Raw genomic sequence first — 24,521 nt, forward strand, 5'->3', positions numbered from 1 at the left:
AGCAGCGGATGCCATTGGCGAAAGCTTTCTGGATGTTACAGATAATGGATGAAACAAGGCTATTTCCCAGACACAACAGCGACAGCATCTGGTGCGTCCCCTCAAATTGGTCTGGACTGGAAAGGGCCAAATGTCACCGCTTAGAAGTATGCACATCTCTGAGGGGACACGGAAGCAGAGGCAGCCGCTGGACTCGGGAGTCTGGCTACAGTCAAGAACTTTCCCTCAGCCCTGACCGGTGTGGCTCAGTGGATAGAGCATCAGCCTGCGGACTAAAGGGTCCCAGGTTCGATTCCGCTCAAGGGCATGTACCTTGGTTGCGGGCACATCCCCAGTGGGAGGTGTGCAGGAGGCAGCTGATTGATGTTTCTCTCTCATCGATGTTTCTAACTCTCTATCCCTCTCCCTTCCTCTCTGTAAAAAATCAATAAAATATATTACACAAATAAAAAAAAGAACTTTCCCTCAATCCAAAGCTTGTTACCGACTCTGAGAACTCTTGCTGGCTGAGCCCACAGCAAGAGGACACTCAGGGCCCCTAGTTTGTCCTTGAGAGGCTACCGTTAGCCTCAGGGTGGCACTTCTTTCAAGATCAGGGTCTCCTAAGAGTCACCAGAAAGTCCGCCCCTGCATCTTTATGGATCACAGAACGTTGCACGTTCAATGGACAAGTTCAGATGTGAAACCAGGCAGCTTGCTCAGCCACACTACCCGCCCCCTTCTCCTCCAGCGCTAGGCAGGCGAGCTATTGGGTCGAGTCTTAAAATACAGCCAGATGCAACGAAACACCTGCTGATTAGAGTAGCATCTGTCTCCCCACCTAAAACATGTCCTCGGCGTTGGGCCTTGCATACAGTAAGTGCTTAATAAATGTTACTGAAAGAACAAGCACTGGGCTGACTCCTGCTGGCCATTCCCGGATGTGATGAGTGCTAACTCCCTACTCGAGACACAGAGCAGTTCTCCCAGGACGCGGGCGCCAGAAAAACTCAGGGTTGCGTGCTGCCAGGGACCTGGGAGCCGTGGTGCCCGCCTCTGGCTTAGGGCCCCTCCTCTTCCCTGGGGCCCATCTGGGGTTTGGCAGAGAGCCTTCCCAATGCACCTGTGGAAAGGGGACCCAAAGCGACACTCCTGACTGCATCGTGGCGCCGCAGTGGGGAGGGACAGACAGCGGGGAAGTGAGAAGCCCATCTTTCCTCCCGGACGCTCTGTAGGGGTGTCCTGCCTGCGCTGCCTTCTCCCACCAGGACGCCGTGACGTTAGGCGGTGACTGCTGCCGTGTTGATAAGACCTCGGTTCATCACCTTCTGAGGCCGCATCAACACCCTCTCCGCTGGCACTTCAAAAGCATAGTCTTTTCACTGTGGCTTCATTTTACATAAAAAGCGCAGGGGTGCTCGCCCCGGGCAGAGAAGGAGCGGCTCCCACATGTCCCCTGAGCCTGGGCTCCTAGGAGACACCGGGTCCCGGGCTCCCCAACCACCAGCAGAGCCTACGATCTGCTCGGAAAGCTCTGGGGTGATGAGAACGTTCCAGGGAGTCCAGGCCGAGAGCATGGCATTTCGGATGCAGTTCTCAGCACAGAAAAACTCAGCTCCCTCCCCGGATCTGAGGGGACGAAGCTGTATTTGTCAAGCTTCTTCCTCCACAGCAGCTGCGGGGGTGGGGGTGGGGGGTGGGGGGGAGTTTGCCCGGGAGCAGGATTCCACTCAGTGAAAAGAAAATGCCTTTATGCCAACAGCAAGAGCGAGGGCCCGTGGGAGTGAAACGCTACCGGCTACACCTGCGCAGGGAAACAGGCGCGATTCCTCACCGCCTAGCTGGTACTTACAGGCAATTTTCGGCACCATTTTGGCAGCTATGGAAAATGAGTGAAAGGGCGGGAAGACAGGCAACACAAACACAAAAACAAAGCAAAGATGGTGATTCAACAAAAATCCACGGCAAAGGAGAAGCGCGAACCACCACGCGCAGCTTCGAACGTGTCTGCGGATGACATCAGAGGGGGAGCAGCAGTTTCCGAAGGGGCACCCCTTTCGCAAATAAAATGCCCAAAAGTCATGGCTGCAAATACAGGCCACACAGACATCTAAACATTTCCTCTTCCTTAAAGGTACAGGGAGCGAACGCCGCCAAGGCCTGGTTTTCCTGTCCTGAGCAGAGCCTAGAGCCCCCTGCTGGCTCCCTGCCCTGCAGACGTGATGGACTTCAGGAGGGTTCAGTGTGGGAGTCTCCCCTGAAGAATGACCCCCAGATCCAGAGACCTGGAAGCATGGGACAGAGTGCGGAACCTCAGAGGCAAGGCGGGGGAGGGTGGGGGTGGGGATGGGTGGGGGGAATCAACCAAGGACCTTGTGTGCCTGTATGCAAACCCATGGACACAGACAATGGGGCGGGGGGCAGGGGCGGGCTGGAGGGGGTCAATGGAGGAAAAAAGGGGACCTGCGTAATACTTTCAACAATAATTATGTAATTATGAAAAGAGAAGAATGACCCATAGCAGATCAGCACCAAGGAGCCCTCCCGGCTGCCTGGCAGGCCTCATAGGGGGCCCAGCTCATCCCTAGGTTTGCGAGTGTCCAGGGCCAGCGCTACCTTTAGGCGCTTGGCTTCGTCCCTATCAGGAGAGGAGGGCGGAGGGGGTGTAAGCCCTTTAAAAGGACACCTGTTTAAACTCTTTCCAAGTATCCCATGACCTCCCTCATATGTGGAATCCAATGAACAAAATAAACTGATGAACAGAGTGGATCCAGAGACATGGAAGCATGGAACAGAGTGCGGAATGTTAGAGGGAAGGGGCGGGGGAGGGAGGGTGGGTGGGAAGTGATGACTAAAGAACGTGTGTGCATATATGCATGGCCATGGACACAGACAGTGGGGTGCTGAGGGCCCTGGGGCGGGGTCAGGCTGGAGGGGGTCGATGGGGGGAAAAGGGGACATGTGTAACACTTTCAACAATATTTTAAAAAAAGAAGAAATAATTGGAAAAAGAGTAGACTTATTGATTAGGCCAGGGGCCCTCAAACTTTTAAAACAGGGGGCCAGCTCACTGTCCCTCAGGCCGTTGGAGGGCCGGACTATGGTTTAAAAAAAAAACTATGAACAAATTCCTATGCACGCTGCACATATCTTATTTTGAAGTAAAACAACAAAACGGGAACAAATACAATGTTTGTATTTGCATGTGGCCCGCGGGCCGTAGTTTGAGGACCCCTGGCTTAGGCCATAGGGTGATCGCGCTGGGACCAAGGCTTGCATTTGCCTAATGACTGATCTCGGAGGAACACGCCTCTGTCGGCCTCGTTCCTGACACTGAAATAGGACCACAACCAGGGACATCGCCACGGGGCTGTGGTCCTGGGCGCACAGCACGGAGGGCCCTGCTGGGGGGGGGGTGCGTATGCACGTGGGAAACACCGGTCAGTTCTTACCTCATTCAAACCCGGGGTGATGGTTGGTGCGGCAATAAAAACAACGAAAGGAGCGAACTCGGCGGTTCTCAGGACCTTCAGCGCCTGCGTGAGAAACACCCGAGACTTAGAGGGTGGAAGGTGCCACTGTCACACGCCCTTCATCCACACGTTTTCCATGGCCAACGTGATGGACCACGTGTGACTCCCTTTCTTCCGAGGGCGAGGTAAGAGCCATCAGCAAACAAAAGGCGACAGACTGGACATTTTTCTTATGCATCTCATGAATCAATCTGACGGGTTTTTCTTCAGAAAAGGGAACACTGGCCATGCTGCTTGAAGGCTCGCTTAGAGCTGGTTACTGATTGTAGCCGAAACTTGAATGTCTAGCAAGTGCACTTTGGGGGAGTCTGGGACCAGCCGGCTGGCCTCCCCACCGATCCACAGCCCGCTTCCCACTGCAAACCCCAAGTTGCTAACAAGGATGGGCAGATCATGACCCCTGGCACCGTGAGGCTGTGTTCGCAGCATATGAATTGCCCTGATGAAAGGCGCCTGTGGGGCTGCGGGGGGGGGTGCTGGGGGGGGAGACCCTGTCCGGAGCTGGGGTCTGGAGCCACTGGAGCAGTTGGGGGCTCTAAGCAGTTCACAGGCCTGAGGAGATGCTACATCCCAGGGACAGGGGCCTCCAAGCCCCTGCCAGCTCCCTCCCCTGGCATCCAAACCTCTCGCTGAGTTGGCACAGCTCACACCCCTCTGAGGAGCACAGTTAACACGCAGGCACGCACGCCACAGGCTGGGAGATGCAATTAATTTGTCCGCATCCGGGGTACGTATCTTGCTGTCCTTTGGTGAGACTTTCACATGTCTAGTCTGTGATCCACAGATTTCGCTTTCACAATGGCCTTTCCCATGGCTGGCTTCGCCCTATTCCTTTCCTGGCTGACCGAGTAGCAATGAGACTCGTGTCTGTGCCTGCAGTTTCGCGACGTTCCAGACGCAACGGGGATGAAACATGGTTCTTAGCACAAATGTCAGACTCCCGGCATGAGCTGGCCCAGGCTTTCCGGTCAGCCTGTCTCTGCCCCCCCCCCCGGCCCCCACCTGCGTCAGTCCTACCTGCTCCCACCTCACAACCGCAGCAAACACGCTACTCAGAGGACGCGAGCTCCCTGCATCTCGCCCTTCCCTGCGCACCGCACACACGCCCTTGGCCATCACCCATGAAGACACGGTCATTCTGCATTTCCTGCATGAAGCTGGCAATGAAGCCTGCGCTCATCACATGGCCAGTTGCCTCTTGTGCCGAAGAACCAGGTATTCCTCTAGCAGTGAATTCGGAGGCGGGGACGGGCCCGCTTCTATTAGCTGGAAACCACGTGATCCATGGCACTGCCCTCTTTGTCCTGGTTGCCAGAAAGCTGCATTTCACGTTTAGCAAAAGGAATTACTGTAGCTTCTGTGGCCGCATGATTGCTTCCCCCTTCTCATGGCTTTAATTTTCTGTTTGTATCCAATATTACTATATTCCTAAAAATTATCAGATGCCTTGAATCCTGACTGACATTTTCTTGTCTAGTCGCCTTTATATCTTCAGCAGAGTCACCACACTTTCCCTGGGTTCCTGAAGGTCCCTGTTCCCCACCCTCTGCTTAACTTATGGGTCCCAAGTGCTTGTCATTCATTGTGCAGCCTTAGCTTGCCTGAGGTTCAAGGTCACTTCACAAGGATCTCCCTCCCTCAGGCCTTGAATAGGTGGCTCCCCGATGATCTCTGAACCCGTTTCCTTTCTGACTTTAGATGAGACACACATTTGTTAATATTTACAGGCAAATACCGCTTTTCTGAACCCCAGAGAGGGAGTCTAGAAAGATCCCTGGAAACACACTGGATCCAAACAGCCAAAGTAACATGTATGTAGCATTTAAAGCGAATTCTTCAGTTCTCTTCTGGGGAGAGAAACTGATTGTATGGCTCATCTATGGTCAGTAATTAATCTCAGGTTATTGTCTTCAAGGAATAAAAAACCATTTGACCAAGCACCTAAGATGCAGACCTCTTTAACATTTATTCAGTTTGCAAACTTAAAAAGTACAGAAGAGCCTGAGTCATTTGGTACAAAAATCTAAGGAAGAGCTTAGATTTTTGTATAAAGTTTAAGGGAGAGTATAGTGAGCCCAGGAACAATCTTAAGAGAGCCAGCGGGTTCCACCAAAGCCCCCGGGCCAGAGCTGGCCCTTGTTTTGAGTCTAGATTCCTAATGAGACTGCAGCTGCACCTGGAGGACAGCCTTTCCCTTTGTGGGCCACAGCAAAGCACAAGCATTCTGCTACTCTTAACTTTTAATGCAGTAAATGGCTAAATCAGAATCAAATTAAAATTTAAAACTGCCACAGCAAGTTCTGATTACACACTGGAGCCATTGCAGTTTCAGTTTTACAGATAGAGATGGTTTCCTGAGCCATGGCTTTATTCCCATGAGAAATAAGTTCCATAGTTTTTCTCAGGTTGCACTGTGTTCTAGATTTTTCTAAATGCAAAACACCTAAACCAAAAACGTACCAACAAACCACAACCACCCCTCCTCCCTCCCAAAATACCACTCCGTACAAGGTGGATCAGCTTAAGGAGTCTCAGGGTTCACTCTTCTAGGCTGATACAATGAAAGGAGGCTAGAATTTATTGTAGGAAACCTAAAACCCAAACTAACACTGTTCAAGTTTGAACCTCATTTTCAATGGGCTGTAAAACCTTGGCCAAGTCATAATTACGTTAGCCCTGGTTTCTTCATCTACAGAAGCAGATACTGGTGTCTCTGTAAGGCAGAGAAAAAAAGGCCTTTCCTTTTCTTTGCGGTGGCCTTCCACAGTTTCTGAGAAGCCCCTGGTAATTAAACCCCAAGACTGCTGGCTCCTCTGATTCAAACAGCCCCTCTATTCAAACTGAGGGATAAGATAAGTTACTCTCAAGGCCACATTCTTGCATCCTCCTCCTCCCTGCTGTTTTTACAACTCAGGGGTAATTAGTAGAAAGTTCCCTTCCCCCTTTCCCTTCAAATAAGCCTCTTTTGAACTTTTACTCTAAGCATGTTTTACAGGCCTGGGAAAAATACTGATAAGACACCTTCCTAGGACATCTGCCCCGACTATCTTCTGAAGAACTAACAAACTACAACCCCCCTGATGTCTGCTCAGTTTCAGCCCCCAAACCCCCCTCCCTTCCTTGTCAACAGCAGGCAAGGCTTTAAAAAGGGGAGTAGTTTGGTTTTTGTTCTTTGCCTTTACATTGACTATCAATACACCAGCCCTTTCCCCTCAGGAAAAGTAAAATAAACTCTCTCTCTCTGTATCTATCTCTTCTCTCAGCTGTGAATACTCTCACAGCCCAGCGTCACCAGCCTAAAAAACCCTAACAATCTCTAGCTCAGGGTTCCAAGGATCAGGTAAGGACTTCTAATGCTTGGCAAGACAGAGAGCGCTATGGGAACACAACTTATTATTATCATTTTAAAGAAGCCAGGCTACACCTTTTCTTCTAGTTTAATGTCTTTGCCATGGTTCTGGAGGTTTAAAGTCGGAGCACAAAGTCTTACCATACAGTATTATTAGACATGTGTTCCATTTGGCCTGACTGTCTAAAATAAGTTAAGATGGTCCCAAGTATTCGACCGGAACTAAACGAGCTGAACACCAGCCGTAGGTGGTCTTTCCGTGGCCACATGCAGTGGGGGTGGTGTCAGCAGGGACAGAAGCAAGAGGCCTTTAAAAAAGGCTACAGGGTGTTGCTCCCCTTCTGGACACTCTGTGATGCCCACAGAGGAAGGACTTCCATCCTCACCAGCGTGCCTTCCCATTTGCGTTCTTAGCTCCTGGCATGGTGCTTGGCACACAGAAAGTGCCTAATAGGAGCTGGATGAATCAAACTGTCCATGAGATACAGCGGAGGAGGTGACCTGAAAGGCTGGGGTGGGGAAGGCGTGGAGAAAAATGTCCCAAGGAGAGAGCGTCCCCAGAGCAATGAGGCTCAGCCTGGCAGCAAGTCGGTCATGGCCACGGGCATCCTGATGTCAGGATGTGGGCCTTGCCAAGCCTGGGGACACAGTGGCCTGAAGGTGGAGGGCAAAACCCAGTAGGTGAGGCCCTGTGGGCACCTGCAGCTGGACCATGGGGTGCGACATTCAGTGTGAGAGCAGGACCGGGCATAAGTCTAGACTGAGCATGTGTGGCTCCGTGCGGGAGAGCCTGGGACCAGAGTGGTCAACCGGACCAGCGGGGGGGACAGGACGTGGGCTCAGGAGAAGAGGATGCCTCAGGCCGGCCCTCAGGGGTGGCTGGCCCTGCCAGGTCATGGTCCTCAGAGGTGGGGACACAGGAAACAGGAGAGAAGAATGCAGTGAGTCCATCCAGCAGTGGGGGGGGAGGGGCCGGGAAAGTGCCCAGCCAGGATGAGGGGTGCCCAGGTGCCCAGGGCCACACATAAAGTGATGGCGTGGATGTCCTGAAAAGGCCGAGAAGTGCCCCCGCCCAGCAGTGCAGAGCAATGCATGGCTGTGCAAGGCCAAGGGCAGGGGCACAGGGAGAGCTGGGCGCCGGGGGTGGAGCGTGGCGGCAGCAGCAGCAGGAGCAGCGGTGGCAGCGGCAGGGGAGGCGGAAAGCCCTGGAAAGGGGCCTTAGGAAATGCGGGGGGGTCTGAGCCCTGCAGCCAGCGAACCGCTAGAGGCATTACTACCAGCAGAAAACGACGTTCAGGTGAAGACCAGTGTGGAACCCAAGGAGAGGACGCCGCAGACCAGGCCCAGGATTGAGACTTGGCCTCTGGCCAGCCCTGGCCAGAAGGTTTTTCCAATCCCTGGTGAGGAGGGATTAGTCGTTAACAAGGATCCAGGTGCGGCACACAGCATCTATCAGTTCTATGCAGGTCCAAGGTGATTGCTAAGCACATGTCTAGCGCTGGCCCGCCTCCCAGCCCCTTAACCAGATTCCAAGTTCAAGAAGCCCATCAGGTGCCGAGAAACGGAAACGGGTGAACCCACGGGCCAGGGTGTTAGCATCTTGGAGCTGAGCAACTGAGCTGTTGGGTCACGCAGACCCTGAGCGCAGGTGCCATTCTCCCCTTGGGGATGGCTAGGGGACCAAGTCTCTCAAAGCAGCCCTTGAACAAGGACCTCCCCTGCCTCGGATACCCAGGGAGCCTCCTGATGCAATGGGGCCTGCTGGTCTACCATTCCATTCGGATTCCATTTACAAGTGCGAAGGGATTTGGGGCACAAACAGGTCTTTAGAAACGGCAGCTTGGGAGCCCTGGGACCACAGCCTCTCCGACAACCTGCCCTGATGCTTCCCACTCCTGAGTCCTTCCTGTGGGACTTGCTTTGATCTCAGGAAAAACACAGTTTATCTGCATGGTTGCCGTAAGGCCTTGGGCTTTTTCCTTCGTCGGTGTAATGATTTCTATTGCTTCCGGTGTGGGACTTGTCTATATAAATCATCTGATCAGCTCCATGTTCGCCACATCCCTCCTAGTTCTAGTTCTAGTTCAGGGTCAGGCATCTCATCAGTAAAGAGATGGCAGAGGCTGACAGCCACCTCAGGCTCCGTTCCGGCTCCATCGGTCACCCCAGGGCCCACTCCCGCTCGCTTTCATAAGGCTGGTGCTGGGTTTCAGCCCCGGGCCCCAGGGTCAGAGTTCCTCGCTGGGACTAACCTAAGATGCTGGCAGAGGCTCTGATGGTCCAGCATGAGCTGCACCCAGAGAGGTCCAGTTGGCTGTTGGGATAAAGTGCCCGACTCTCACCTTGAGGCCAGATTATTGTAGGATTTCTGACCGGCAAGACCCCACCAGGTAGTCATTGAGCTCCTGGGTATAAGGAATCTCATGATAGGATAGACTCTGCTTCTTAAATACATGGTGTGTGCACCGAGGCCAGCAATTGGTTTGTAGTCTGGACCGCTAACCCACGATGCCTTCATCACTGATCCTTTCCTGTAGTTTATTCAATTATGCGACCCACGACATTCTGATGGCATTTTGATGGCAAAACCCGAGCTTAGCATGCAGGCGGGATGACGGGCGCTGGATAGGGCCGGGCGTTACCTGAGGCTCCACGTCCAGGATGGCGATCAGGCCCTGCTCATGGATCTTCCGGATGGTCTCCAGCTTTGTTCCATACATGGCGTCCTCGTGGCTGCCGTACTCCAAGTACTCGTTGTTAGAGATGTCTTGCATCATTTGGTCGTGAGATACAAAGTAATAGTTCTTCCCGTTTTCTTCATCTTTCTTTGGAGGTCTGGTGGTATCTGCAAAGTCACACGTCAAGAGACGATTAAAAGGCTGAGTGTGTGCTCCCAGTGGACCTACCCAAACCTAATCGCTTCTTTTTAAAAAAATATATTTTATTGGTTTTTTACAGAGAGGAATAGAGAGTTAGAAACATCGATGAGAGAGAAACATCAGTTGCCTTCTACACGCCCCCGACTGGGGATGTGCCCGCAACCAAGGTACATGCCCTTGACCGGAATCGAACCTGACGCTCTATCCGCTGAGCCAAACCAGTAGGGCCCTAATCGCTTCTTAAGGCTGTGGATTCCACAGTACATGCCTCATGCCCTGTTCCCATCCTGAGTAGCCTGTAGCACTAAATTCTAGAAGTTGTATTTATCTGCGTGACATCAGACCACGGTAGCTGGCGAGTTGTTTGGTTTGGTGAATCTTCCAGTGTTTAGATAAGATCTCCTTCATTCTTTCATGGGTCACCACATGAGAAAGACACAAAACGACCCGAGTAACGTGACTCACTGTATACCTTAATGCAGCTAGGCAGAAGGAAAAAAGAATGTAAAAGATAGAAAACTACCTATGGTTATTTAAATTGAAGATCAATGAAAACGTCAGTTCCTCAGTCTCACTAGGCACATTTCCAGGGTTCAGTAGACACACGTGGCTACTGGCGACTGTGCTGGACAGTGAAAATACTGAGAAGGTCCATTGGGTTCTGCTCATCTGGAGCATCTTGCACAAGGAGGATGGCAGACTATAGCAGAGGCATACCATACTGAACACACAATGACGTCAGCCCGATGTGGCCACCAGAGTTAAGAAAGACCTTAACCAGGAGCTGGCAAACTATGGCCTGTGGGGCAAATATGCCCACTGTCTGTTTCTGTAAAGAAAGTTTCATTGGAACACAGCCACACCCATTTCTTTCCATACTGTCTATGCCTGATCTTCCTTCCTTCCTTCCTTCCTTCCTTCCTTCCTTCCTTCCTTCCTTCCTTCCTTCCTTCCTTCCTTCCATGGCAAGGACACATTTGTGCTACTCTTTGCTGAGTGGATGGGTTCAAACCCATAGGGAATGCCCCCTCTCCTGCCCCAACTAGACTATTAGAACTTCCAAGTACTCATGTGCATCAAAAATGTGGATTTAAAAAAAAACAATCCTTTCTCCAGGTACATGGAAAGTTCAATAAATGGCATATACTACGTGGATGCTGTACTGTCTTCCATCACTTTGGTAGGTAAACATATGACATACACACATCTGGGGCTAAATATATCAGAGAGGTGACATGCTTGAGGTCAGCAATGGTACGCTTTAAAACCAAGCTAGTGAACTGGCCCTTTAATAACATTAAATTGTTCAACAGCTGTTCAATTATTATGTGATCTGGAAGAAACGAAATGTTGGCTAATTTAAACTTCAGAGTAGTAGTAATATTATACTGGTCGGATGGCTACTATTTATCAAGTATCTGCTAAGTGCTTCACATGATCGCAAATTCTCTTTATATCTCTAGACCAGGGGTGGGGAACCTCTGGCCCGTGGGCCATATAAGGCCTGAGAAATCATTTGGTCTGGCCCTGCCAACGCATTAGGGGTGAGTCAATTAAATGTATGACCAAATAGAGCAGGCTAATTAAAAATTTTTTGGGGGTTGATTTTTCTTTGTTAAATAGCATTTAAATATATAAAATAAATATCAAAGATATAAGTCTTTGTTTTACTATGGTTGCAAATATCAAAAAATTTCTGTATGTGACACGGCACCAGAGTTAAGTTAGGGTTTTTCAAAATGCTGACACTCTGAGCTCAAAAGGTTCGCCATCACTGCACTACACATACCTGCACCAGAGAAGTCTGGGAGGGTATAAAAGAAAATATTTATAGCACTATTATTAGGGGGGTGGGGTTGGGATCATTAACTCATTTTCTTCTTTGTTCTTTTTTGGATCTTCCAGATTCATTTTTTTTTTATTGACTTCAGAAACGAAGGGAGAGGGAGAGAGAGAGAGAAACATCAATGATGAGAATCATTGATCAGCTGCCTCCTGCACGCCCCCCACTGGGGATCGAGCCTGCAACCCAGGCCTGTGCCCTGAGGAGGAATCGAGCCATGACTTCCTGGTTTACAGGTCAATGCTCAACCACTAAGCCACGCCGGCCAGGCCCAAATTTCTTATAGTGAATAGTTATTACTAATTTAATCAGAAAAAATAGATAAATTACAACATTACACAAGTACTAGAAAAAATATACTTAAAAGAGAGACATTGCTTACGTGGAATAGGGTACGCAAACCGGTCCGGGTGCTTTGTGATGAGGGTGTTTTTTATGTGTCTTCTCCCAACACCATGCGCGCCTGTGCCATTGTTTGGAAAGGAAGGGAAAACGGACAATTGTTAATAATATTCACAGTGTTCCGAAGACGAGAATAAGAAAACCACGTGTTTCCCCAACCAGACTCACCTAATAAGACTAGTGTTTTCCTTTTGAATGCTGGCAGTTTTACTACTTCTTCATATGTAACAAGATCTAATTGATCAAACACTAAAATGCAAAGATTTAGAAGACAGGTAAATTTGCAGGAAGAATAGTTCACATATGTCAATGACAATTTTGCTGGCGAAACTAAAGCAGTAGTAAAACCATGTCTTAAAATATCTGAATCCGACTTGGAATACGTTTAAGTCATACAACCTTTCGGAAGAAAATGTCATCTTTAAGCCCATGAAAATGCACTTCGGAAGCAGGGGCAGCCAAAGATACGTTGAGCACATGCATGAAAGTCCAATTCTAAAAGATACGGCCTATCTTTCATGCAGTAGCCAACAAATCAGACGAACTCATTCAAAACCACATGCTGCTCATCTCTTTGCGATTCTAAGAAACCAGCAATACTAAAAAGGAGAAAGTCTGCAGACAGCGGCCAACATGAATATAGAATGAATGCAACTACAGAGAAGCAAGAAAGAGGCCAGTGAGGCCAGCTAGGGATGGATGTGGGATGCATGGACAGCTGGTCTTGAACTTCATGGTTCTTTCTCTCAACCGAGTTGCTGAAGGCAGCATGCTAGATGCTCTCAAGGTCAAGTTCTGGGACTATGATGTCACAGGCGTTTGAAATGAGCATCTCACAGGTCTTATTGCGACCCAGCTATCCATTCGATGGAACTCGTGGGGACATGAGTAGGAGACAGGCTCCGCTGAGCCCCAGGCTTGTGGGCCTGTGAGCAGTAAGTGAGGATGAACACGATGGAAAGAAGCATGAAGCAGAGCCTTAGCTTGAAAACCTTTGCAAAAGGGAGTTCTCTCATCATTACAGACTGAGAAGAAATACTTTAAAGACATTTTTTGGGGAACCTGCCTCTTAACAGAACTATTACAAAAACTTTCCCAAGAGGACAAACCATTCCTGTGGAAGTTCAAGGCAGTGTGGTTCTCAGAAAATTCTCGCAAGGCGGCTACAACCATGCACCGATGTTTCCTGTAAGACTATTCTACATGGTTATGCAAAAATGTGGTCAGGCACATGGCAATTTCCTCTTTCAGGGATACGGAATGTGCTATGGATTTTAGAGGGCTGGAGGGAAACTCAATAAAATGGATTCCCTGTGTAATAAAGAATCGAGGGTGTTTCAGTCAATCGTTAAGAGAAGCTTCTAGGCCCTGCGACAAAATGGCCAAATGCCTTTGAATATCAGCTCAGTCCTTAACTGTCTGTGATCTTCCCAGTAGCAAAGAACCGTAAAATGCAAAGTAGGCTACTCTGGAATGCAACAGATCGGAAACAAACAAACAAACAAACAAACAAACAAAGTATCATTCCCAAAATATGAAAAGAAAGAAATGCAATATGCTAAAACAGGGTTAGTGCATGTTAATGGGTATTTCTGCGTTTGTTTTCTTTTGAGAACTTGGTTCCATAAAGCAGCGGTTCTCAACCTGTGGGTCGCCTAAGACCATCGGAAAACACATATATAATTCCATATTGTTTTTGTGATGAATCACTAGGCTTTAATTGTGTTCAATTTGTCACAATGAAATTGGGGGTCACCACAACATGAGGACCTGTATTAAAGGGTCGTGGCATTAGGAAGGTTGAGAACCGCTGCATGAAGGCTGACTGAAAGTCTTTCAAGCAAATGCTCTAGCAACGGCTAAAACCCAAGAAGTGCTTTCTGCGTCTGAATGACAGCCTTGCAAAATCGAAATGAATGCGAGGCTCTCTGCGGTGGTGACAGGGTGACGAGAGTCACCAAAATATTTAAAACCAGGAGTGCTGACGACACTGCTTTTTCTCCCTACTGCCCTCTGGGTGGCATTTCCATCCAGGAAACGTGCGCTAGTGGAAGAGGCGCATCAACCAGCTGGCAGACTTTAATAGACAAAATATCAAACCTCTCACAGAAGAGCAAGGTGATAATGACACAGCTTTCTGAATGGTGGGTACACCACTTCCCCTCTACAGAGCCTAACTCCAATCCTACTGAAACAAGACCCGTCATTTTCCAAAACACACAAGAACGAGTTAGAGTCACCATGGACACCACAAACAAATGAACTGGGGTGTTACACATCGATATCTTAACCTTAAATGGGTAGCATGAGGAGGTTACTCTGCTCAGAATCAAATCAACACGTGGCCAGAGGATTGCAAAACAATCAAAAACAATATTGGAAAAGAAGACGTACAAAGGATAGAAGGAGAACACATAGAGATCGGACTTTTACAGGCTTTAAGATGCTTGCTGATTAAATAAGAGGGCGTCATGAAAGAAAACCATCAAAAACAAAGAGGCATAGTCACCCAACAGTTACTTACATGCAGAGGCCATTGGGAGTAAGACAGCATGAAAAATGGACAGGGGTCATTGAAATATGGCTTTAATATATTAGTAAAATAAAAGTATATGCACAAAAGAAACTTTATCATGCAATATTCTCAACACGAGGCAAATCAATCACATTAAGAAACAAACCCATTTAATACAAATTCAGCAACACCCTTCTCTCAAAGCCAGCGGCTTTCACACGCGAGCAGACGCGTGGAGATTTTGTCTGGTAGTAGTTACAAGCAGCCTTCTTGGGTTTGCATTTCGGGCCTTTCTGTACTGTTTGCCACTCTAATCACCTGTGCCTATTACTTTTCTTGTTTAAAGAGAAAAACGTCCACAGGGCAGTGAGATTTTGGGCCACTTTTTGTTGCCTTTAGCGTCCTCTGTATTCAAGAAAAAAGTTATAGCTTTTTAGGCAGTACTAATCTGTGGCATGAAGCTTAATTTAAGCACGCCGATGAAATCCTCTATGTTCATCCAGATGTAAATAGGGTCTCAGGGCTCTAACATTGAAAAAATGAACGAGGGAATATTTTTTCGAAGTTTACATGAGTAACGGGATCTGCAACTGATTTCGGAAGTCCCAGGACGAGGAGCCTCAAGGCCTCAGGACTGCGGTTCCCCCAGCACAGTGGTTGGCAAAGTGCGGCTCGCGAGCCAGACGCAGCTCTTTGGCCCCTTGAGTGTGGCTCTTCCACAAAATCCCGACTTCTGCGCATGGGCCATGAAGTTTCAATCGCACTGTATGTGCGCGCCCGCACGTGGTATTTTGTGGAAGAGCCACACTCAGGGGGCCAAAGAGCTGCCTGTGGCTCGCGAGCCGGTTTGCCGACCACTGCCCCAGCAGCATGACAATCTTCCCCATCAAGTTCATGTGGCTGCAAACTTGGCCGCATCGCAGAAGACGGGCTTGCTGCGAACACTGTACACCATGGTCACATCTATCCCCAAGGCTTCAGAAATACTGTCTGGCGCAGTTGGCTCACGTGATCTTGACCTCCTGGGAAGCCACTGTTAAGTATTTAGGTAACCCCTTTCCGGTGGAATCTTCTTCATAAATAAGCCTTTAGCACTGATTGCTTGTCTCTGCTTGGAAAAGCTAGAAGGGTCTTCAAATACTGTACAAATCCTTCCGTTAGAGAAGACAGCACACGGGGGACACTGGGCCGAGCGCGCACTCTCGTGCCTGCGGTGACCGGGCAGCTGGTGTGTTGACATGAGTGGGCCGGGTGCAGGAATGCAGTGGTGGGGACAATGGCCCTAGAGAGAGTGTCTAGAGAATGAGTGCCCCATTCAACAGGGACACCAAGAGCCTAGAGCCGTGAAGGAAGAAAGAGGGCCTTTTGTTACTATATTCTCTGTTCTTCTTGGTCTTCTGGGCCTGATTTTCAATTGTGATAACTGTTATTATTATTTTTAAAGTATATTTCTATTGATGTCAGAGGGGAAGGGAGAGGGAGAGAGAGAGAGAAACATCAATGATGAGAGAGAATCATGGATCGGCTGCCTCCGGCATACCCCCGACTGGGGATGGAGCCCGAAACCTGGGCATATGCCCCGATTGGGAATTGAACCCTGACCTCCTGGTTCCTAGGTCGATGCTCAAGAACTGAGCCACACTAGATGGGTGATAGCTATTATTTTAAACGCCGTGAGTGTATGTGGAAAACAAAACTTATTTATAGGTCATATTCAGTGAATAGGCTGCCACTTTATAATGTGAGATGTAGGCAACACAGTTTGCAGAGAAGTCTGCTTTAATTAGACATGTGAACTCTCCCAGTAACAGAAATGGAAAGAATTAATTCTAGTGTTACCATTCCTATCAGTTCCAGATGTTGACATAGTTCCCATTCCTCATTTTTACTAAAAATATAAACAACTTCAGGATGATGATAAGGTTTGGATCTTGCCACCAATATATGCTGAGTTCTCCAATATTTGAAGCAGGAAAAACATGTGGCCCTTGTTTTATTTGACTGAGCTTTATGAGAAGATGCCCTACTGTGTTTTACAATCAACTTCGGAAAAAGTCCCCAAAATCCTTCAGAAACATAGTTTGGTTTGTGACCCATGAGCCCAGTTAGCTAGTTCTTGGTACTAAAGAACAGGATATTTCAAGTTCTCAAAATATCCACCTTATTGATGGAGGTCATCTGTATTTGTTGCTCTCTCTCTTTTTTGTTAATCCTCACCTGAGGACATTTTTCCATTGATTTTTAGAGAGAGTGGAGGAGAGAGAAAGACAGAAACATTGATGTGAGAGAAACACATTGAGTGGTTGCCTCCTCCACGTTCCCTGACTAGGGCCCGGGCCGGGAAGAAGCCTGTAACTGAAGTATGTGCCCTTGACTGGAATCGAACCCAGGACCCTCTGGTCCGCAGGCAGGTGCTCTATCCAGTGAGCCACACTGGCCAGGGCTGTTTCTCTCCCTTAGAGCAATCCTGTATACAGGCCATGCCGCAGGTTAGGATGAACTTTCATCAGAGCTAAAAGCAGAACAGCTGACACAATGTCTGGCTTCCTTTTCTGCCTTCACCTCTTGTCAAGAGTCAAGATGATCATGAAGCAAATGGTTCGTCTGCACTTTCGAATGAGCCACATGGAAGTGTTGGTTGGTGAAGAGGAAGGACCCTGAGGAGATGGTGAGAGCAAGGCCAGGAAAGCCGACCAGGAAAGCTTCTGGGCGACTCAGGAGCGATGACTTTGCGGGGAAGGGCACCCTGACAATGACTGTCTGACTAGACAATGACAAACGAGCCTGAAATACCAGTTCTACAGAGAAACCTGAGAGGCTCTGTCAGGACCTTATAAGAGGCTCAGACCGGCCAGCCAAGGGCTCAAAGCAGCGTCTCATTCGCAGTGACAGAGGCCATCGGGGAAGAGGAGGGGACATGAGGAGGAAGGCCCCGGGGCCCAGAAGACCACTGCGTGGGAAGAAGCTGAAGAGAACAAGAAAGCGATGGCGGTGGGTCCCCCACCTTCTTAGTTCCAAGTTTACAAGAACTTAGCCCTCGGTTTTGGCTCGGAGGTAGGAGGTCAAAGAGAAAAAGCCATCTGTCCTATCCCTACGAGGCCCCTGCCTTCTTTATCAAGGGCCTGGTGGAGAAGGAGCCCGAGACCCACCAGATTTCAGAATTAGAAATGGTGCCCCGACTGGCCAATGTGATCAGTGATCTTCGAGCTGCAATGACTCGGGTGTGCGGACTCCTGGGCCCAGCTCCCATCGCCTACGATGCATCAGCACAGGCAGATGGGAGGCCAGGGTGGCCCAGGTGACAAAGCAGGGGAACAGGGGAGAAGGCAAAATGCTGAAGTGAACGAGGCAGCGGATTCTTGCTCAGCATGTAGAGGTTCTAGTTTTTCAATCAATTGACTTTGTATTTGTCCTCAGAGCTGAATGAGGGGAGATGGGCCAATGGCGCGCTCCTGTCACGTGCTATTACAGTGGGGCCTTGACTTACGAGTTTAATTCGTTCCGAGACTGAGCTCGTTAACTCAAATTACTCTGTCAACTCAATGCAAAAAATCGGCCGAGAGACAGCTGGTATCTCAAAAAACTCGTTAGTTGGGACACTCGTAAGTCAAGGCCCCACTGTAGTAGAATGTACAGCCAGCGATGAACTGAGAGCCTTAAGCAGCCACTTCTTTGCTTTCCTAGGTTTAAATGAATTTTAATGTCGTCTATCTATCTGTATCATTTAAAATTATTATAAAAATCACACAAGGATATATATACACCTCTACATCAGCGGTTCTCAACCTGTGGGTTGTGACCCCTTTGGCAGTTGAACGACCCTTTCACAGGGGTCGCCTAAGAGCATCCTGCATATCAGATATTTACATGACGATTCATCACAGTAGCAACATGACAGTTAGGAAGTAGCCACGAAAATAATTTTATGGTTGGGCCACAACGTGAGGAACTGTATTTAAAGGGCCAGAAGGTTGAGAGCCACTGCTCTACATATATATACACACACATATATAAATAATTTGTGAGCCTGTTAGAAGCTGATGGAAATAAGGAGACTACAGAGGTTTGGCAACAACCACTGACATTTTGTGGGCAATAACATTCTGCTGATACGGCAGTGACTTTCCTCAAATTGTACCACCTGAGCATTTACCATGAGGAGCCACTAGGGTCATGCCTAACGAATCTGCTTTAAGTCTCTCTTTATAAAACCAAAAACCCATTAGCAGCCTATTTGTTGGACATAAAATGTGGCCACTCGCATCTATTCCACATGACGTAGGACTTCAACATGCTTCCTTTACTCTCTGAACCACAAACGAACCCTTGCGAGTTTCTAAAGCATTTTTTCTAATGAATGCTAACACCATCGCTTGAACAGTCTGCAGAGAGAAAGGCTTTCCTATTGGTCGGACTGACCTGTCAACGGGCATGCGTGACTGCGTTCACTTGATTTTTTTGGCCACATGTTTGATTTGGGAGTTATTTCTGAAACCCTGGGAACTAATCTCATGCCACTCTTAGATCACCACGCACTTTCTTTAACTTCGGTGAGCCCTCGGGAGTCCTACTGCAATGACAGGTCATGCCTTTTGGGGGTTCATTTCAGTTATTGGCAAACAAGTGAGCCTTTTGTCTTAAGAAAGGCAAGCTTCCAGAAAGGCAAGCATACCATGAAGGGAAGGGCAAGGTAATGCTCTTGGTCTTTTAGGAGCCAAGGAAATACCAGTGAGGGAAGAAGAGTAGCCACAGAACCGGACTAAACCAATTTAGTATCCGATGTCACTCGTGCCCTTTCAAACCGATTACCCAACCATCGGCAGCCCAGCTCTCTGTTAAGAGTGTGCCTCTGCCCTTTGAAATGTGCCCCAGGGCCAAGTCCAAGGGCCGGAGAGGAGCCAGGAGCAAGGGCATTTGCTCAAGACCAATCTCAGCTAGGAGGCCAGAGTCTTGGCGGCTCAGCAGTCTCCCAAGCTCGCATTTCTCAGGGGAGGACTTCATGTACTGGGTTCTTGCTGTTCCGGAGCCTGCTATTGCCAAATAGCGCTTTCTTCCTACGAAGTTGAGTTCTGCAATATATCTGGCAACCAACCCACATCATATGGGAAGGCAGGGGTTCTTGAACGGTTTTGCCAGCTGATGAAGCGCTCACATGCTGGAGTTTGGGGACAGAGAACTCTGAAGCCTGAAGGACAAGTGACCTGTGTGTTGGGCTCTGTGGTGTGGAGCCGGCCGCAGCGACAGCCGGGCGTGTCCCTACCTGCGTTGTGCTTGGCCAAGTACTTGTCCTTGTACTGCTTCTTCTTCTTGCCAAACCAAGTGCAGCTGGCCTGCTGCTCCTGTTTGGTCTTCTCCATGGCGATGCAAGCCACTCGCCTAGCGGACCAGGAGAGAGAGGGAAAGAACGCATGTCTGGTTTGGTGTTGACCAAAGAGGAAAATCACTGATTTGAAAAATCACTGCACGAACGTACTCCTCACTAATTTTTCAGGTCTTTCAGCTAAAGCCTGTTCTTTGGCTTTCATGGCAATGTCCTAGAAAGGTCTGAAGAACACCGGCTCATCATAACATGACATCGTGTTCCTTGAGCACACAGTAACGGATAACACATGAAAAGCCTACACCCATGGCCATGACATGCGGTGGAAAGAGCACGGGATGTTGAGTTGATACAGGTCTCGTTTGACCGATTTAGTGTTAGGTGCCTTTCTGCGCAATTTCCATGTACGAACTCATGGAATCTTTCAAAGAACACACCAAACATGTTCTCACTCCAGCAGCTCCCTTATGCTCTTCTGAAACCGCAGGCAACCACTGTGGCTACAGATCAGCTTTGCATTGTCTGCAATTTCATCGTATAGAATGGAATCCTATAGTTCGTTCTCTTTTTTTTGTGTGTCTGGAAATATAATGATTTTGAGTTTCATCCATATTATTTTGTGTATTCATAGTTCATTCCTTTTAAAAATATATATTTTTATTGATTTCAGAGAGGAAGGGAGAGGGGGAGAGAGAGAGAGAAACATCCATGATGAAAGAGAATCCTTGATTGGCTGCCTCCTGCACGTGCCCTACTGGGGATCGAGCCCGCAACCCCGGCATGTGGCCCGACTGGGAATTGAACCGTGACCTCCTGGTTCATGGGTTGACCCTCAACCACTGAGCCACACCGGCTGGGCAATCCTTTTGTTTGTCACCAATATTTGGAACGATTAGTAGAGGGGAGAGCTCAGATCAAGTGCATGGCTGGTGTTGCCCTCATTGTTCCAGGCTATGTGTCCCTATGTGGGAACCCATTCCAAACGCACCTCGGGCCAGGATTTCTGTCCTCCTTCTGCAGTCCTAACTGTGGGAAAGGTCCCCTAACAGCCTCCCCTACTTGGACGGGCCTTGGTCTTAACCTTGGTCCCCTGGCAGAGACGTTTTCGCTAACAGAGATGCCCGCCTGGCAAAATGGGCCACTTCAGTGCTTTAATTTTTATTGCTCTGACTGATGGCTCTCATAGAAAAATCGGTCGCTGAGTTCCCCACTACCTTTCAGCGACTCAGTGCTTTCAAGGTAATTTCCAGAAGCCTATTTTCTACAGCACTTTTCTTTTCACTCAGCAGCTCTGGTTCAAATAACCCAGCCCAGCGAACAGGGAACAGGAAGCTAAATGGCTTTTCCCACTGCCCCCTCTCAGCATTGCTCCAGAGCGCCTGGAGCTCTGGGCATCGATGAAGCATGATTTATACAAATGATCTGAATGGGCAGAAGAGGCCTGGAATCTACATAATTATTCTCAGAAAATGCTCATGATATATGGTTAACATTCCAGAAGACATTTCCTATGCACGGTCGGCGTGGCTCAGTGGTTGAGCATCGACCTATGAACCAGGAGGTCACGGTTCGATTCCCGGTCAGGGCACAGGCCCGGGTTGCGGGCTCGATCCCCAGGAGGGGCCGTGCAGGAGGCAGCCGATCCATGGCTCTCTCTCATCATGGATGTTTTTATCTCTCTCTCCTCTCCCATCCTCTCTGAAATCAATAAAACATATTTTAAAAGGCAAAAGATTTATGCGATCTGAAGAGAAGCCAGAGTATCAAATATATTTTAAAAAATGACTCCTGCTAATGCTTAAGCTGTTTCTTGAAGGTCAAACTGAAAGACAATGCCAAGTGGAAGGCTGCTGTGTCCTCTCCCTGGGCCCACAGCCCCTCGTGTGAAAGGATGGCTCGAATATTCTAGATGTAAGAATATTTGGGGGGAGCATGGATAACTAAAAGAGGCAATCAAACGAAAGTGATTAATGGAGAAATTCCTTTAATTAGTGAGACAAAGGTGTGGGGAGGAGCTATAAATAGCCATGCGCTCAATGCCCTCCGTCTCCCTTAGCTAGGTTCACGTCTCCCTTAGCTAGGTTCACGTATTGTGGGAGGAACTGACACAATGTCTACTGCTTCTTTTTTGTCACAAGGAACAAAGCTCAGTCATATCTATCTCTTTGGCACTAGACTTCTGATAGATTGTCAAAGGACTGACAAAAGTAAAACCTTCAACATTATTAAAATAGTAGTTCAGCTAAGCCAATTTTAACAATAACAGCAGAAATAGACTTTACCAGGATATATAGTAACCTGTGACTCCTCCTCAGTTAAAAGTAGGGTCTAAAAACTGTCTGATGCCCTGGCCGGTTTGACTCGGTGGACAGAGCGTTGGCCTGTGGACTTGGGGGGGTGGGTGCCGGGTTTGATTCTAGTCAAGGGCACATGCCTAGGTTGTGGGCTTGATCCCCTGTTGGGGGGAGTACAGGAGGCAGCTGGTCCATGATTGTCTCTCATCATTGATGTTTCTATCTCTCTCTCCATCTCCCTTCCTCTCTGAAACCAATAAAAATATACCACCCCACCCCCCGAAAAACTGTCTGACTTTAACCTGCTTTCAAAGCTCCAGCTTCCTAACAGACATACATTTAAAGTCCTCAAAGGTAAAGACCAAAGTGCTTGAGAATCATGGACCGGCTGCCTCCTGCACGCCCCCCACTGGGGATCAAGCCCACAACCCGGGCCTGTGCCCTGACCGGGAATCAAACTGTGACCTCCTGGTTCATAGGTCCATGCTCAACCACTGAGCCACGCTGGCTGGGCGTGAAACACATTTTATCTTCAAACACCCTGAGTGACACTGAATCGGGGCACTTGAGTGTTTCGCTGGTGGTGGAGTGGGACAGGGGTGGTGACAGCATGTGGAGGGATAAGGAGAGGGACATTAGAAAACTGCAATTCTGCCCTAGCCGGTTTGGCTCAGTGGATAGAGCGTTGACCTGTGGACTGAAGGGTCACGGGTTTGATTCCGGTCAAGGGCATATGCCTGGGTTGTGGGCTCAGTCCCCAGTGGAGGGCGTGCAGGAGGCAGCCCATCAAACTCATCATTGATGTTTCTATCTATCTCCCGCTTCCTTCCTCTCTGAAATCAATAAAAATATATTTTAAAAAAGAGAATATCTTACTCCTAAGTAAATAACAACAACAACAACAAACTGCAATTCTAACAGGATTGAAGCAGCATACAGGAGTGGAGGGCTCTGCTAAGAGACCACAATGTGACAGGGACCCGAGGCTGTCCACTCAACCTCTCTAGAGCAGGGATGGGGAACCTTTTTTCTGCCCAGGGCCATCTGGATATTTATAACATCATTCTCGGGCCATACAAAATTACCAACTTAAAAATTTGCCTGCTCTATTGGGTCAAGCATTTAATTAACTCACCCCTAATGCCTTGGCAGGGCCAGACCAAAGGATTTCTCAGGCCAGACGTTCCCCACCCCTGCCCTAGCCCCTCCTCGCCTTTATGTAACACGAAGATCTGACTGGATACGTAGGAGCGCACTAGACGCCGAGGATGTAGCATTCTGGAATGATGAACTTGAATTGTGTCTGGCTAGTAGAGCAAGGAATAGATCAGGGTTGCCACTAGAAAGCAATCATATCAAAGTGGAAAAATGGACAGGCAGGGCTTCGTTTTTTGTGACGAAACAAAACAAAAGGAGAAAGAACGTACCATTCCTGAAGCTCAGGGGAAGGAATGAGACCCGCAGTCCCGTTTTTGGAGTTTTCCAGTTTGCCCTGCCACCAATTGTGATCGTCCTTGCTGATGATCTGGATGATGTCACCCACGCGGAACCGGATGCCAGCCTCCTTGCAGGGAATGAGGTCGTCCTTGGCGGGGTCATATTCAAACTGTGCTCTCACATAGATCTACGGGACAGGAGTGCGTGAGCACGGAGTCCGGGGCGGCGCGGAGCCCGCAGCGCGCCCCCAACAAGCACATCCCGACACCCCCGATACCAACGGGACACTGGATGGCGAGACGAAAAGGATGTGTGGAAATACAACACAAAGACCCGCTACCACGACACACGATGGACCACTTCGGATGGGCACAGCTTTAAATCTTCGCTGTGTTTACTTGGGGGGAGCACTTAAGATAACTGTTTATTACAACTAAAGACCTAATAGGCCTGTGATGATAGAGACGTATGCTTTCCATTTAGAAATCGGCATGAGGTCTCGTGGGTGTGATGGATAAGTTGTCGTGATGACGTGGCAGCCATGAAGCCACCAACACAATCATTCAGGGTAGGTTTTAACCACGAAGCAGCACGTGACGTGAAACTAGCAAGAACGCTGCCTTGGCACCTTGCCCTGAAATGCCTACAGGGCGACCGGCAGTGTGTGGGCACGCAGCTGATGAACTGAAATGTGATTCAAACCATTTAAAGAAGCATTTAAAAATAGTTTTAGTTTGGAAAAAGGATGTAGGGCCCGGCCATGTGGCTCAGTGGTTGAGCGTCGACCTAGGAACCAGGAGGTCACGGACTGATTCTCGGTCAAGGGCACAGGCCCGGGTTGCGGGCTCCATCTTCAGCAAGGGGCGTGCAGGAGGCAGCCGATCAGTGATTCTCTCTTATCATGGATGTTTCTCTCTCTCTCCCTCTCCCTTTCTCTCTGACATCAATAGAAATATACTTTATATTGTAA

At 48.8% G+C, this 24,521-nt stretch overlaps 1 protein-coding gene across 13 annotated transcripts in view; it reads right to left on the minus strand.

Annotated features, from left to right (window-relative positions):
- The window catches only part of CASK (calcium/calmodulin dependent serine protein kinase), a 285,193-nt gene that overhangs the window by 1,995 nt on the left and 258,677 nt on the right, over nucleotides 1-24,521 (minus strand). For 5 of the 13 annotated variants that reach the window (XM_036304034.1, XM_036304030.1, XM_036304033.1 and 2 more), the window contains 6 exons: nucleotides 23,542-23,738; nucleotides 19,761-19,876; nucleotides 12,154-12,234; nucleotides 11,966-12,046; nucleotides 9,504-9,706; nucleotides 7,749-8,258 (listed from right to left, as the gene is read on the minus strand). In XM_036304034.1, coding sequence (XP_036159927.1) covers nucleotides 7,764-8,258; nucleotides 9,504-9,706; nucleotides 11,966-12,046; nucleotides 12,154-12,234; nucleotides 19,761-19,876; nucleotides 23,542-23,738 — 1,173 coding nt within the window. In that variant the 3' untranslated portion in view covers nucleotides 7,749-7,763. Of the gene's footprint in view, nucleotides 1-3,431; nucleotides 3,516-7,748; nucleotides 8,259-9,503; nucleotides 9,707-11,965; nucleotides 12,047-12,153; nucleotides 12,235-19,760; nucleotides 19,877-23,541; nucleotides 23,739-24,521 lie in introns of those variants that run through there. The other 8 variants (XM_036304037.1, XM_036304040.1, XM_036304043.1 and 5 more) reach the window with 3 other exon arrangements.

The sequence above is a fragment of the Myotis myotis genome, unplaced genomic scaffold (genome assembly GCF_014108235.1).
Source record: "Myotis myotis isolate mMyoMyo1 unplaced genomic scaffold, mMyoMyo1.p scaffold_m19_p_4, whole genome shotgun sequence".
Classification (NCBI taxonomy): domain Eukaryota; kingdom Metazoa; phylum Chordata; class Mammalia; order Chiroptera; family Vespertilionidae; genus Myotis; species Myotis myotis.